This window comes from Eptesicus fuscus, chromosome 20 (assembly GCF_027574615.1).
Source record: "Eptesicus fuscus isolate TK198812 chromosome 20, DD_ASM_mEF_20220401, whole genome shotgun sequence".
Classification (NCBI taxonomy): Eukaryota; Metazoa; Chordata; class Mammalia; order Chiroptera; family Vespertilionidae; genus Eptesicus; species Eptesicus fuscus.
In genome coordinates this window covers 29,127,645-29,144,047 of record NC_072492.1, presented here as the reverse complement: position 1 = coordinate 29,144,047, position 16,403 = coordinate 29,127,645, and the positions used below count along the sequence as shown (strand labels likewise).

The 16,403-nt window shown below is 36.1% G+C and overlaps 1 protein-coding gene and 1 pseudogene across 1 annotated transcript in view; both read left to right on the top strand.

Moving 5' to 3' along the window:
- Positions 1-16,403, top strand: part of APPBP2 (amyloid beta precursor protein binding protein 2) — a 48,388-nt gene that overhangs the window by 21,264 nt on the left and 10,721 nt on the right. The window contains exons 4-10 of the mRNA XM_008149502.3: positions 83-206; positions 4,213-4,381; positions 7,535-7,624; positions 9,625-9,692; positions 9,773-9,878; positions 10,571-10,695; positions 14,136-14,221. Of these exons, the coding sequence (XP_008147724.1) occupies positions 83-206; positions 4,213-4,381; positions 7,535-7,624; positions 9,625-9,692; positions 9,773-9,878; positions 10,571-10,695; positions 14,136-14,221 (768 nt within the window). The remainder of the gene's footprint in view (positions 1-82; positions 207-4,212; positions 4,382-7,534; positions 7,625-9,624; positions 9,693-9,772; positions 9,879-10,570; positions 10,696-14,135; positions 14,222-16,403) is intronic.
- LOC103293211 (ubiquitin-40S ribosomal protein S27a-like) lies at positions 8,242-8,724 on the top strand (annotated as a pseudogene).

Below are 16,403 nucleotides of genomic sequence, written 5' to 3'. Positions count from 1 at the left end.
ACCACTGACTTAGCCAAACCAGTTAGGGCATCAAGTGATTTATTAAATTATCTAAAAGTTAATGGTTTTTCTTGTCCTTCAGGTGGCTTTCTTTCTGATGCAGGCTGGTACAGTGATGCTGAGAAAGTTTTTCTGTCCTGCCTTCAGTTATGTACTCTACATGATGAGATGCTTCATTGGTTTCGTGCAGTAGAATGTTGTGTGAGGTAAGTTGGAATAGATCCTACAATTACCTCTTCTAATGGTACTTAGTAGCTTTTATGGTTTTAACTCAGATTCTAAGCATACATCACTATTTGAGTTAACCTCTGACGTGTTTATATGTCAGAGTTTCACTGGTCTGGTCTCCTGTCTCTCATCCCCAAAATATAGTTAACTTGCTATAGTTATTTTAGCTTAGATTTGAGTATTATGAACCAGACTGTATATATTTTTGCTTTGTTAGAGAACTTGCCTGTTCATTCATTCAACAAATATTTATTGAGTGCCTAGTATATACCAGGAACTATGCTAGGCATTGGATGCTAGGAAAAGAAATACACTTTTTTTCTTGGGTGTTACTATTTTTGTTTAACCCCTGCTCTGTTTACATTTCTAGAATCGTCCATGACAAGATTAGTATTTTACTTATACATAACAGTTTTCTTTAAAAATATATTGTTTAAACAGATGTACTTAAAGGAAAAGCAAGCAAATATAGAAGTAATTCTGCTTTTTACTGTCCTTATATTTTCTGCACATATAACATTTAGTTTTAGCTCTTTTTATATAGGTTTTCTCTCTGTTCCCCAATTTGACTTTTCTTCAAAAGAATTTTTTAACAAAACTAAAGGGAAATAAAAATAGTTTAAAAAAATCATAAAAACTTGACTTCCTAAGTTATCTAAAGTCTGCTCAATTTACTGAATATATAGTCTTCTATTTTTATTGAATTTGAATATCTATAGACACTTGAATGTCTCTAGCTTCTGCTCAGTTTTTGCTGTGAACCTAAAACTGCTCTAAAAAGTAAAATCAATTTTTAAAAAATAATAAGAAAATACTGTGCTTACATAGTAAGAGCCAGATTTGAAGGACCTTAAGAATCTAACTTGTCTTTTAATTAGGCTGAGTGTTGAGGCAAAATTAGATCCTCAGTTGGTTCAAAAGTTCCTGGGCCTTTGCATCCTACTTAATGTAAGCCCAGATCAGGCGTCCTCAAACTACGGCTCGCGGGCCACATGCGGGTGTTTTTGCGTTTTGTTTTTTTACTTCAAAATAAGATATGTGCAGTGTGCATAGGAATTTGTTCATAGTTTTTTTTTAAACTATAGTCCGGCCCTCCAACGGTCTGAGGGACAGTGAACTGGCCCCCTGTTTAAAAAGTTTAAGGACCCCTGGCCCAGATGGATACACAGATCCTGAAGAGTTTCTGCCCTTTTGTTTCAATAGACAACCATCGGGGACTGGAGAAATTACCAAGGTGTGCTTTTCTGGCATGAAATCTTTCATTTTCTACCCCCATCATGTGCCAATTATTAAATAATTTCTAGAACCTTATTCTTAGGGGAAATGCCTACTGTGAAAGTTGAAAATGCAATTCTTGGTATTGTAGCAATGAGAGGTAACACTGTTCTTTTTATTCTATAAATTAATCTATGACTGGGTTTAACCTTATTCAACCATTTGAATACTGTGAAATATATATTTTTAATACCAGTTCTTCGTATTTCAAGGGTTTTGTTTTTTTTTTCTGAATCGTTGCAATGTCTTTTGTAATGGCTACCATATTGGACAGAGTTGCACTGTCCAATATGGTAGCCATTAACCATAGTGACTATTTAAATTTAATTAAAATGAAAAATGCCCCTCAGTCACACTAGGGACATTTCAGATACTCAGAAGCCACTGTGGCTAGTGGCTACCAAATTGAGTAGAGCAGATATAGAACATTTCAGGAAGTTTTATTAAAGAGCATTGTTCTAGAGCATAAATGAAATAATCTCACTCACTATTGCAATTAGATCAGGGGTCCTCAAACTTTTAAACAGGGGGCCAGTTCACTGTCCCTCAGACCGTTGGAGGGCCGGACTATAGTTTAAAATAAACTATGAACAAATTCCTGTGCACACTGCACATATCTTATTTTGAAGTAAAAAAACAAAATGGCAAAAACACCCGCATGTGGCCCATGGGCCGTAGTTTGAGGACGCCTGAATTAGATTTACTTTCTCATCTCTCTCTACATAATCTCCTATTCATAAAACTCCAGGCACGTTGGCCTTTTTCCTGGTCTTATGCTAGAATTTTTTTCCCTTTCTTGGAGCCTTTGGATTTGTTTTTCTGTTTGGAATATATTTTCCTCCAGATCTTCACATGATTGTCTTTTTATCATTTAGGTGTCAATTCATATATTAACCTCCTCAAGACAATTCTTCCCTGTCTACCCCAAGCACTTCCTTTTTGAAGGTCTTAATCATATTACCCTATTTTTATCATCTTCATAGCATTTATCTTTAAATGAAAGTCTTATTTATTGGTGTGTTTGTTGGTCTACCCTAACACATGTCTCCCTGCTAGAATGAAGTTTCTTATGATCATGGATTCTTTCTCTCGTTTGCCACTACATCGTTTGCTTCTAGAAAAAAATGACTGGCATGTAATAGATGCTCAATCAGTACTTGACTGTGAGACCATCAAAACTTTATCATTTGGATTACTGTTTTTGTGAGGTTTTGTTTACTGTAATCTTTTACTAGATTTCCGTTTTATTTTTCTGTGTATGATTGCCATTGTGACAGGTCATTGCAAACTGGTCATTAGATCAGCAATTTGACAGTAAAAGTGATACTGTCTCCTTTTTCTATATGAGTACACTTACTTTTGCGTGAAATGTCTGTACACCAAAACATATATATTTTGTTCTTATGCTTCTGCTTAAAAAGTATAAATCCAATAATGCATTATTCAGCAGTAGCCTGATGTTACTATATTTACTTTAAATTATTAAATTTACTTTTTCGCTTTAAGTTGGAATTTGATATTATGAGTGAAAGATACTCCTTTAGAATTTTTTTTTAGTCTCAGTATATTATTTTGCTTGTCTTTTCTAAAAGCAGATTAACCGTATGGTGAGTGTTAGGAGGATGCACTGGCATTATGTAGTATTTGCTACTTTATTGAATAGTTCTGGTTCATTAGAAGTTACTCCTTTTTTCCTGACAGTACAAAGGATTAATACAGATTAGAAGATTTTTAGACTGTTTCTCATCATTGATCTGTTAATATTTTTGGTGGAGATAGAAAAAATAAATTTTAAGTAGATATATATTTTTATACTCCTGAAGAATGCTTCCTTACCTCTCTATACTTGGGTTTGTTTGTTTGTTTGTTTGTTTACATTAATTTCTATTCCTTTATTTCTTCGCAGGGCTAACAATTTTCAGAAAATTGTTTTGGCATGATAGATACATGGACATAATGCTCTAGCCAGCATTATAATAGAGGCATAAATATATGTCCAGTCCCCACACTATTACTCTGTTTTGCATGTTGGCTATTGCTCTCTACAGCTCAGTCTGCCCTAAAGCATTTCACTACTCGTGCATAGTATTAGATAGTCAGCATAGTTTTACTGTTTCTTTGTGTAAAGAACTCTGTACTTTTCCACTGTAGAGGATAAAGGTTATAAAGGAAACATCTGACAATACCACTATTTTTAATGAACTTATATTACTGGAAAGATGAGCAAAAATGAACATTTATAAAGCAACATAAAATGAGTGGTAACTGATCAAGTGTTGCACAATTATACTAGAAAAAAGAATGGTAGGTAATGATAGGTAATAGTATTTCACGTTGATTTTTATTATCTTTGTTGTCTTCCAAATTTTTTATAATGAGACTGCATTACTTTTAGATTTGGAACACAGAGAGTTTAAGGTTAGATGTAGATAGATTTAGTACATGCTGAGTGCACAAAGCATACAAAATATTTAGAGAATATAAGGAATCAAAGTTGGACAAGGTTAATCCTGGGTAACTTTCTGAGAAGAGCATATACTTCATGTTCATTAGTAGATCCCAGTTTGGACCAGATAGCTGTTTTCTAATGCCACCTCATTTCTTGAATCTAGTTACTTTAACTCATTTGGGTGCTACATGGTGATCTGTAAAGGTTATATTTCCATGCTGGAAATATAAAAAATAGAGGCATGTTTTTGTGCTTTGCAGGTTGCTTCATGTGCGAAATGGAAACTGTAAATATCATTTGGGTGAAGAAACATTTAAGTTAGCTCAGACATACATGGATAAACTCTCAAAACATGGCCAGCAAGCAAACAAAGCTGCACTCTATGGAGAACTGTGTGCACTTTTGTTTGCAAAAAGTCACTATGATGAGGTAAGTATTTTGAAGTATATTTCATTGTGACCGGTAAATATTTCTAAAACAGAGGATAAATCATGTACTCTTGTAATTTTGTTTTAATAGATCTCACTTTCACATGTTAGGTTTACTTAAAGCAGTACACATTTGTAATGGAATATTTAAAGTCAGTCAAAAATTCTGTGAGATGGGTTTTCAATATAAGCATGTGATTTAGGGCCTGTTTTGTTTTTGTTTTTATTTTGATCAAATGTATTTCACCTAAGTTATTTTGATGGGCATGCTCTGCTAAATAGACCTTCAGTAAATGCTTTTTATTGAATGCATAACTCTGGGTGAACTCTCATAATTGGAAGGCATTCATTTCAGTGGGAAGCTAGATTTTATTTATACTTTATTGCATTGTTTTGCTCCTTCCCCTGCCTTATGAGAAAGATAGCTTCCTCCTGGCTTTACACTACTAAATTAATGCTTTAGGGGTAATGAATACATAGTTGAGAAGTGATTTGTTTATTAACTTGGTTACTTTATTTATGGAAGAATATCATAATAATTTCATGCTGTCATTTAGCTTTTATATTTTAAAATTATTCCTATCTTGATTTTTGCCCCATTAATATAAATATTCCATATTTAAAGGAAAATTACAATTAGAAGTAAAACTAGAAAATTCTAGAATAATTATGAAGTGGTATTAAGCAACTCCAATGCTCTTCTTGCTTGTAATTCTATATAATGAAAGGCTCATATGCAAAATGACCGAATGGCAGAACGACTGGTCGCTATGACGCACATTGACCACCAGGGGGCAGACGCTCAATGCAGAAGCTGCCCCCTGGTGGTCAGTGCGCTCCCACAGTGGGAGTGCATTGGGCCTCTAGTACCTATATAAGAAGACACTGAACCCATTTGTAAAAATCTAAAATTCTTATCAGCATGCGTGTAATTTCTCAGGTGGTTTATGTATGCTCTTCTGATTATTTTTGATGCTGAGCTCCTCTATCTGCTGAATTAGTTTTGTTGATGGATTGTTTTGCTGCCCCTTGTATGCAGTGTCTGTTCCATAGTTTGTCGATCCAGTTATAGAATTTGGACCCTTTCCAAGATTTTCATACACCTAAAACCACACCATTCACAGAAGGCCTTCGTGTAGATAGCCTAATTTACTAGAAATGAGAGAGGGGTAAACAATAACAGTTTGAGTAGTAGAAGTGCCTATCTTAAAAGCTATTCAGGTGCCCCACCATTTTTTATATCTCTACATAGGAACTCCGTCATCTCTGGTGCCTCTTTTATCATTTTTTTATCCTTATTTTTCATACTGCCCTCTAGAACTACACTCTGTTTTTTCTGTTACATAGAGTGATTCAAATCTTGCCGTTCTTTACTCCCATATTCAGCCCCAGGCCCATCTTAATATAGCCAGTGGAACAAAGTACCTTTCATTTACCATTTTCCATTTTATTAGGCATTTACCATTTAATTGACAGTAATTTTTTTCCTGTATTTTAATTGGGAGTTTATGATGCTGTACCTTATTCATGGTGTTTGCAGCTCTCAGCAGTTTTATGAGGAATGTTTATAGATGTTTCTTGGATAATTTTGATAGTTTATTTTTTTTTAATATAAATATATTTATCAGTGATAACTGTAGAAAGTACACAATCTTGAGGATATAGTTACTAATTCAGCAGATATGAATTATCACCATAACCTGATATAAGTTACAGTAAGCTAGGCTCTACTGAGATAATATCAGCCCCAAAATAGCCGTAGATCGGAACTATGCTAGTTTATTTTACGCTCATGCTACAGCCTGTCTTGGGGATCTCTGTGGCTCTGCTTAACACTGTCTGCATTTGCTCAAAATTCCATGTTTCTATCTAGAACATTAGAGCTGGTTCTCTCCAGAACCAGCCTTATAGCAAAGGCCGAAAACACAATGAGGAATACTGCCTCTTAGAACTTTCTTCCAGAAATGGCACATTTCACTTCTATTCATATTTTAATTAGCCAAAGGAAATCACATGACCACGCTCATCTTTAGTGTGAAAGGGAACTATATCCTTCCCCAATGAGTGGCAATAAATGTTTTTTATTTTTTATTTATTTACTAGTATTTGTTTGTTTGTCTGTTTTTAATGATTTCCGAAATAGGGAGGGAGAGGGAGAGAGATAGAAACATCAGTGATGAGAAAGAAACATCCATCAGCTGCCTCCTACTGGAGATTGGACTCGCAACCCGGGCATGTTCCCTGACTAGGAATCAAACTGTGACCTGCTGGTTCATAGGTCAGTGCTCAACCAGTGAGCCACACCAGCCAGGCTCTTTTTATTTCTTTGAAGTTGTTCTTACTGTCCAAAATAATTTATTTTGCCTTTTTTTCTCCCCTTCTCCCACTAAGTACTGGGAGAGGAGGATCATTTTATGTTTTGTTCCTCACTAGATACCTAGATACTAGCACTCTGCCTGGCACTTAACTTCTCTGTCCCTCAGTTTTCCATAGAAATGTTACATATTTCATAGGGCTGTTGTGTCAGTTAAATGTGTTAATACACATAAAGTGTTTGGAACAATAGCTGGCATAAAGGAAGCAGTCACCTAAACAGGCAAGTAAGATATAAAATAGTGCCAGCTCATAGACACAGACAATAGCATGGTGATTGTACCAGAGGAAAAGGTGGGTGGGAGGAGGTAGGGAAGGGTATAGAGGGGGATAAATGGTGATGGAAGACTTGACTTGGGGTAGTGAACACACAATACAATATACAGGTTGTGTATTACAGAATTGTACACCTGAAACCTATATAATTTTATTAACCAATGTTATCCCAGTATATACAACAAAAAATAAAATAAAATATATGAAAAAAATTAAATAGTAAGCATTACAGTAGGAGAAGGCAAGTACAGGAAACCTAGTCTAGGACTGAAACTTGAGAGATAAGTTAGATGGGTTAAGAGGAAAGAGGAATGTATTCTAAGGCAGAGGGAACAGTATGTGCAAAGAGAAGAGAACATGGCTCTGATTTCTTGAATATGTGTTACATATCCAAAGAACTTAGCCTTAGAAAAAATTTTAAGTGTAAATATTTTGTGTGTTCTTCAAGTTCTTGAAAATTTGCAGAAAGAATATATATTTTTATTTTTTTAATTTTTTTCTTTAGGCGTACAAATGGTGCATTGAGGCAATGAAAGAAATCACAGCAGGCTTACCAGTCAAAGTTGTGGTGGATGTTTTAAGACAAGCTTCTAAGGTGAGTGAGTATAATGTTAAATTAATTATAAGATTTAGCAAACTTTAAATTTATCTTAACTCACTTATTTAACAAATTAGGTATTGCATACTCTGTGGACTAACAAAATCTGTTTTCTAAGTTTACATTCTCAGTTTTAGAAATCTGATTTCACAAAAAACTTGTGAAAATTTTTATTTTTATAATCAGCTCTCTGAAGTACAGATCAAAATAGAATTTTGATGCTATTCTGCTTGAATTTGTTGTTGTTGTTGTTGTTGTTGTGTGTGTGTGTGTGTGTGTGTGTGTGTGTGTGTGTGTGTGTGTTTAACCTTTACAACAACCTGAACTCCTTATGCCATGGCTGTATAGGCTTTGGTTACTTTTCTCCTAAAGGTATTAAATCTTTTGGTCATAGTACTGTAGTCTCATAGTATGTCAGCTTTCTATAATTGATTTGGTGGGCAATACATATATGATTTTTTCCTCTAGTTTCTTTTTATTCTGTAAATAAATGCATTAACTCTTTAAGACCAGTTAGTAATATCTAAAATTGCTGCTTTGAACCGGGAAACCCTGTGGGCCTGCATTTCACTCTTTCTTGCTCATTCACCATCTGTGGTGGAATTCCTGCCAAGATGCAGATTTTCATGAAAACCCTTACAGGGAAGACCATCACTCTCGAGGTTGAACCCTCGGATACAATAGAATATGTAAAGGCCAAGTTCCAGGGTAAGGAATTCTTACTGATCAGCAAAGGCTGATCTTTGCTGGCAAGCAACTGGAAGATGGTTGTACTTTGTCTGACTACAACATTCAAAAAAAGACCACTCCTCATCTTGTGTTGAGACTTGGTTGTGGTGCTAAGAAAAGGAAGAAATCTTAACACCATTCCCAAGAAGAATAAGTATAAGAGAAAGAAGATTAAGCTGGCTGTCCTGAAATACTACAAAGTGACTTCGAATGGCAAAATCAGTCGCCTTCATTGGGAGTGCCCTTTACATGAATGTGGTGCTGGAGTTTTTATGGCCAGCCACTTTGACAGACATCGTTGTGGCCAGTGTTGTTTGATCTATTGCTTCAACAAACCAGAAGAAGACAAGTACTTATATATGGGTTAATAAAATATGTGAACTAACAACAACAAAAATTGCTGCTTTGGTGCACTGAGGCTTAAAAGCATTAATGTACATTTTAAATATGCTCTATCTATACTCATAGGTTTTTCAGTTTTGAATATTACATTTTGGTTGGTTTTACTATCAATTAGAAGACAGATTCTAAAAGTAAAGATTTAGAAGAGTACAATTTCTGTGAAATTATGTAAATATTTTTTATTGATTTTTAGAGAGAAAGATTTTGATTTGTTTCAGTTACTTATGCATTCATTGGTTTGTTATATGTGCCCTGAATGGGGATCAAACCCTCAACCTTGGCATTTGGGACAATGCTCTAACCAACTGAACTACCCAGCCAGGGCATATATTTAATATAAAAAAAATGAAATATATGTTCAAGATTTCTATTTCTGTATACAAATGATAATTAGAGTTTTAAAACTACTGACTATCCTCATAAATCAAAATATTTTAAGAAGTAAAAGGAAAACTAAAAATTCTGTGCATATAAAACTTGTCAGATGAAAATGATACGATAGTTGTAAAGCTAGTCTAGAACTGGAATATAAATAAGTGCCCTAGAAAATAACATGGTAAGCCCTATCCCCACCATTTTATTTTAATAATAAGGAAGGATGGGAGTATACCAACTTTGTAAGGTAGCTTTGTTATAGCAGGTTTGTATTGGGCATGGCTATCAAAACTTTAATCTTTATAATTTCCCAGGATATATTTAGATCTGTTTATAATATAATTTTCAAGTTGGAAGGAAAAGAATTACAAATAGAACACTTCTTATGTTTGAAGGTGCTTTTTCTTTTTGACCATTATAGTTTGAATATTTAAACTATACTTATTTTAACACACTGAGAGTTATTTAATAATTTTTTACTTTATCTTTAGGCTTGTGTTGTAAAACGTGAATTTAAGAAGGCAGAACAGTTAATTAAACATGCAGTATATTTGGCACGGTAGGTGATTGTTATTAAAAATACCACTTCAAATTATCTGTCTCTACTTGATTCCCTAATAGTTTTGTATCTTTTTTTAGGGATCATTTTGGATCCAAACACCCAAAATATTCTGACACGCTGCTAGATTATGGTTTCTACTTACTCAATGTAGATAATATCTGTCAGTCTGTTGCAATTTATCAGGTATGTTAATGGTTACACTTTTTTTCTTTCAACCTAAATTGATTTGCTGACCTGTAGTTGTTTTCAGTGTATAAACTACTCTCAAAAAATAACTTTCTAAGCCCCTACTCATATATGGCACACCATTAGTTGACTAATATCTAGAAAGCTTACAAGTTAATGTTTTAAGGATTAAATAGAATCATCCAGGAAAAGAGTTGTGGATTGTGGGCTCATATGAAAGAGCACTCTTCCATTTCATTTGCCCAGATGTTGGCTTGTCCTTGTTTATTTAGTCAAGTCATAGCTGCCTTTGTAATAGCAAGGAGGGTCAATAGAGACAAAGCTATTTTAAGCCTTATCTGAATCTTTCTCAGGTAAATTATGTTTTTGCCATGGTTCTGGACAAGGTATCCTTGATTTTATAGTTCACTTCTGAAAAACATAGAAAAAAACACTGATATGATTCTCAAGATATATGAATGGTTTTTATATTTAAGCCATTGCCTTTTGAGTCAGACTCAGTCTTCAGAAAATCAAGCCTTGTAGGTAACTTTTATGTTCTATTGTGATTTAACTGCAGCATGACTTTACTTAAAAACTGATGAGATAAGTATATAGGATATATATTTAAATTACTAGGATGCTTAATTTAACTGAGTAGTGGTTTCTAAGGATTTACAGTATTATCAATTATTTTGATGATTTTTCAGGCAGCCCTTGACATTCGGCAGTCAGTGTTTGGTGGCAAAAATATCCATGTAGCAACAGCTCATGAAGACTTGGCTTATTCTTCTTATGTTCACCAATATAGCTCTGGGAAATTTGACAATGCACTGTAAGTTCCATGTTCCTTTTCATGAGGGATTATATGCTCTTGCTATTGTTTTGTTTTGTTTGTCCTACTACAGTAGTATTTAATGTACTTTATGCATTAAATTTGTCTTCCTGGAGCTCTAATATGATGCCTAAAATGTCTTTGACATTTTAAAATCATACCAATTTATAAGCCATTCATTTAGAGTTTATGTGGTTTAATATAGAGACTTGTATATCTTCTTATAGAATACTAGAGGTCAAGAGCATGAAATTCATGCAGGGGGCGGGGGGGTTCCTTAGCCTGGCCTGCACCGTCTCCAATCCAGGACCCCATGGGGATGTCCGACTGCCGGTTTAGGCTCGATCCCTGTGGGATCGGGTCTAAGTCAGCAGTTGGACATGCCTCTCACAATCTGGGACTGCTGGCTCCTAACTGCTTGCCTGCCTGCCTGCCTGCCTGCCTGATTGCCCCTAACCCCTCTCTCTGCCTGATCGCCCCTAACCACCTCTGCCTGCCTGCCTGATCGCCCCTAACTGCTCCATTGCTGGCCTGATCGCTCCTAACCACCTCTGCCTCAGCCCCGCACCCGGCACCCAGGATTCCCTCCTCCAGCTGGCTGCAGGCACCCTGGACCCGAATCGGCTTTGCCCGAGCTGGCCGCAGCTGCAGGGAACCATGGGCGGGCAGCTTTGCCCGGGCCTGGCTTTGTTAGGAAGGACGTCTGGATGGTCATCCGGAAGACGTCCGGTCTAATTAGCATATTACCCTTTTATTAGTATGGATAACTTATCTTTTGAATATTTTCTCCAATAATTTTTCTTGTGAGTAATATAGTAGTAGCCTCTGGCTAAATGACAGACTTAACCTAAAAACTTCTCGTCCAGAACACACAGAAATACTGAGTAAAACAATTATTTTTTAAAATGCATAACTGATTTTGCAAAAGAAGAAGGAAGCTTCCATGGGCCAATAATGCACTAAAATTCAAAAAATTAAATAATCAACTAAAATCCAAACTATGGTATAACTGCCCTGGAGAAGTGGGAAAGCTTACAAGTTTCTGTAATCTTTGGTGAACAGCAGACCTGGGTTTAAGAGACAAAGCATTTAGCCTACAGTAAGCTGTGAGTTAGAACTGAATTCACTTGAAGCCAGGATCAAGGCTACTCTTAGGGAAGGGTAGACTAGAAAAAAAATTTTGGCCACTAGCAAGAGAGATGACAAGGAAACTTGTCAGAAATTCCTCATAGGGATATTTACAACTACAGACATGTAGCACTCTTGTGTTTGGGCATCATGCATGCAGGAACCCTCAAATTGAGAAAAACATTGAAAAGCATTGAGACTAATTCTCTTGGGATGCTTTTCAAGAGAAAATGTGAAACTCTTGGAAATAACCCTCAAACCAAACCTTATAGATTTCCCATAGACTCAGCTCAACCTAAGATGAACTCACCATTCTAAAAAATTAAAAATAAGTAGGGCAACATTTCCTTATGAATGAGAGTCAGTAGACATAATGAACAGGATTAGGACCCTAAGAATGTCGCTTAACAGAAATTTTGGTTGATATTATATAAAGTAAGTATTCTTAAATGATTAAAGATATAAATGGGTTGGCAAACTATGGCATACAGGCATAATAAAGTTTTATTTGAACATAGCATTTTTCCTTCTCTTATGTATTGTCTGACTGTTTTCACATTACAACAGCAGAGTAGAGTAGTTGGGACAGCATGTGTGGCCCACACAACCTAAAATCTTTACTATCTGACCCTTTACAGAAAATAATTGCTGACCCTGATATTAAAGAAGGAATCAGTAATAGTTTGGAGGGGAAACAAAAAGAAAAAAACAGATTTAAAAACAAAACATCAGATACATGCTACAGAATGGATGAACCTTGAAAAACATGTACTAAGTGAAAGAAGCCAGTCACAAAGAACAACATTTGTATGATTATGTTTATACTAGAAGCCCGTTGCACGAAGTTTCGTGCAATAGACTTTCCTTCACCTGGCTGCCAGCACCAGTTTTCGGCTGGCCACCCGCCCATCGGAGCACCTCCCGAAGGCTGAGGGCGGGACTTGGGAGGCGCTCTGATCTGGGGGTGACCAGAGGAAAACTGGTGCCCGCGGAAAACTGGTACCCGCAGCCACGCAATCGGCCACCCCGAGTTCCGCCACCGGTGTCTTCAGCAGGCCCCATGGCTCCTCCCGCCAGCCAATCGGCCACCCTGAGTCCCGCCCCCCCGTGCCTCCAGCCGGCCCAATCGTGGGCGTACCGGAGTGATGCAATTTGCATATTACCTTTTTATTATGTAGGATGAAATATCCAGAATAGGCAAATGCATAGAGGCAGAAAGTAAAGGTGGTTAGTTGTGTAGGGCTAAGCGGTTGAAGGAAAATGTAGGGTTACTGCTAATGGCACAGAGTTTCTTTTTGGGGTGATGAAAATATTCTGAAGTTGATTGTGGTGATGGGTACACAACTCTGTCAACATACTAAAAATTATTGAGCTGTACACTTTAAATAGGTGAATTATGTGGTATGAATTACGTCTTAATATAAGAGCTGTTATAAAAAAAGAAAACATAGCTAGATTTATAAAGTGCTAATTGATATTAAAACTCAGTAGGTAAGTTAGCTAGCATATTAGACACAATTAAATAGACAGTGAATTAGAAGATATTTAATGTAATAAAATAATGATTACTTGGAAGATGGAGATAGAAAGCTTAGAGATTTTTTAAGGAACTGACAGATAAGATAGACAAATAGCTTACCTTCTGCTTGGTGAGATGGGCCATAAACAAATAACCAAACCTATCAGGTGAGAATGCATGTTGTGAAGAATAAAGTAAACTAGGAGTTTAGAGAGTGGTTGTAGATTATTTAGGGACTTTTGTATAAGCTAGAAAGGCTTTTCAATGAGGAGTGAGCCATGTAGATAGTCAAGGGAAGAGTATTTCAGAGTCCTACGTAAGAACATGATTTGCATATTCAGAAAACTGTGTGACTGGAAGTGTTTTTAAAAATGGTGGGAGATGAGGTTAGAGAGGTAGCCCAGTAAAAGATTGTTTTGAGCTTTGTAGGTTGTAATAACAACTTTATAGTTTATTCTGAGGGAGATGGGAATCCATTGGATGTTAAAAGTTCAGTTCACAAGCAGATAGAAATTTAAACCAAAAAAAAAAAAAATTGTTCTATACTACAGATGTTAGAAATTCTCAGTATTATATTATAAATTGTGTTTTTCAAGAATGCTTAAGTCACTTGTAACTAAAAGGAAATACCAGAATATACTTATCTATCTGTATTGCTTATTTCTATCTAAATGGTGGGCTCTGAAGGTTTAATTTGATGACTTGGTGTTAAAGAGAGGGAGGGAGGTAAGAAGGCCTGAGAGGGAAGCGGGGGTGGGGAAGAAATGCCAGAATATATCTATCTGTATTGCAGATTTCATGCAGAAAGAGCTATTGGTATCATTACCCACATCCTACCTGAAGATCATCTTCTTTTGGCTTCTTCAAAGAGGGTGAAAGGTACCCTTTGTAATTTAGTCTTCACCATTTATCTGTCTGTCTGTATTAGATTTCTTTAGCTATCAATTATAATTGATGTCTAGTCTCTGATATTTTTTAATTGATATATGGTATAAAATAAGGATATTTTTTATTTCTTCAGGGGTAGTGCTTAGGATTAGACTGTATCTATATACTAGGATAGCAGATTCACTGATTTAAAGTAATTTCCAGCCCTGTCTGGTTTGGCTCAGTGGATAGAGCGTCAGCCTGTGAACCGAAGGGTACAGGGCTCGATTCCAGTCAAGGGTACATACCTCAGTTTAGTTACAGGCTCCTCCCTGGCCTGGGCCCTAGTTGGGACAGGTACAGGAGGCAACTAATCCGTGTGTTTCTCTCACATCGATATTTCTCTCTGTCTCTCCCTTTCTCTCCACTCTTAAAAAAAAAAAATCAATGGAAAAATATCCTCAGATGAGGATTAAAAACAACAAATAAATAAATAATTGCCAGTGGTTCGTAATGAAAGGTTGTTTGCTTCTCTCCTATAGCATGGTTAATAAGCGAGAATGTCTAGCCCCCATCCCTTTCTTCATTTACATGCATTCATTCATGTATAACATGAAGGATTATTGCACAGTAACATGGATAGCAAACTGAAGATGGGTTTTTCACATGCCTTCAGCTTTATAGTGCAGGATTCTTCTGCTGCATATCGCATTATCCTTAATGTTTCAAGACTCTTTTTTTTAAAGTATATATTTTATTGATTTTTTACCGAAAGGAAGGGAGAGGGAGAGAGAGTTAGAAGCATTGATGAGAGAGAAACATCGATCAGCTGCCTTCTGCACACCCCCACCTGGGGATGTGCCTGCAACCAAGGTACATGCCCTTGACCGGAATCGAACCTGGGACCCTTCAATCCGCAGGCCGAGGCTCTATCCGCTGAGCCACACCGGCGAGGGCTGTTTTAAGACTCTTAACAAATACCACGTTCTTTTTTTATTTTAACTTTTCCTATAATCACTACCAAGCATTTAAGGCATTTATTTTGCCACCATAATTAGGTCACCCTTGTGGTAACTCCATGTATGTTGGATAAATTTTACCTTAATTCTGAAACAGGGTTTTTCCTCCCCTCTTAGTTTGCATTTATTTTATTTTTTAAACATTTAAAATATATATATATTTTATTGATTTCAGAGAGGAAGGGAGAGGGAAAGAGAGATAGAACCATCAATGATAAAAAAGAATCATCGATTGGCTGCCTCCTGCACGCCCCCCACTGGGGATCGAGTACACAACCCAGACATGTGCCCTGACCAGGAATTGAAACATGACCTCCTGGTTCATAGGTCAACACTGAGCAACCACAGCCAGGCTAAACATGTTTTTATTGATTTTAGAGATGAAGGGAGAGGGAGAGAGAGATTGAAACATCAATGATGACAGAGAATCATCAATTTGCTGCCTTCTGCACACCTCCTACTAGGGATCAAGCCTGAAACCTGGGCATGTACCCTGACTGGGAATCAAACTGTGACCTCCTGGTTCATGGGTGAATGCTCCCCCTGTGCTATATTGGCTGGGCACCAGTTTGCATTTTAAAAGTTACACAAGTAATATATGATCAATGTCAAAAATTAAAAGATAGAAAAGAGAAAAAAGTCACCTGAAGTTTTACCAATCCACAAGCAACATTTTGGTGAAATATTTTTAGACTTTTTCTGCACTCAATAATAAAATAAATGAATACATTTTTTTCCTAGTTTTACAATCTTTTTTTACACTTATTATGAACATTTTTCCATATTAGTACAAGTAGGTATATGTCCTTTTTTCTGATATTTTTAACCTCACCTCTGTTTTTGGACCTTTATATTGTTTTTAATCCTTTGTTCTTTAAAAATGCTACAGTGATCAAAATCTCTTTTACTTTTGTGCACATGGCCAGTTTTCCTAGAAATAAAATTACCTGGTAAAAGACTCTTTAAGGCTTTAAGTGAAACTTGAAACCTTGAATGTGACTTTGAAAGTGAACTATCTTTATACCTGATTTGGTTGGTCAAGTAGAAGGAAACCAGTTCTTCTGTTGTATTTGATTAAAGGTTATATTTGATAATAGTGTAGTTACAAAATTTTCAACTGTGCTTAGGTTCTCCTCGACACAGTTTCATAACTTTAAAATGTTTGCCTTTTCCTT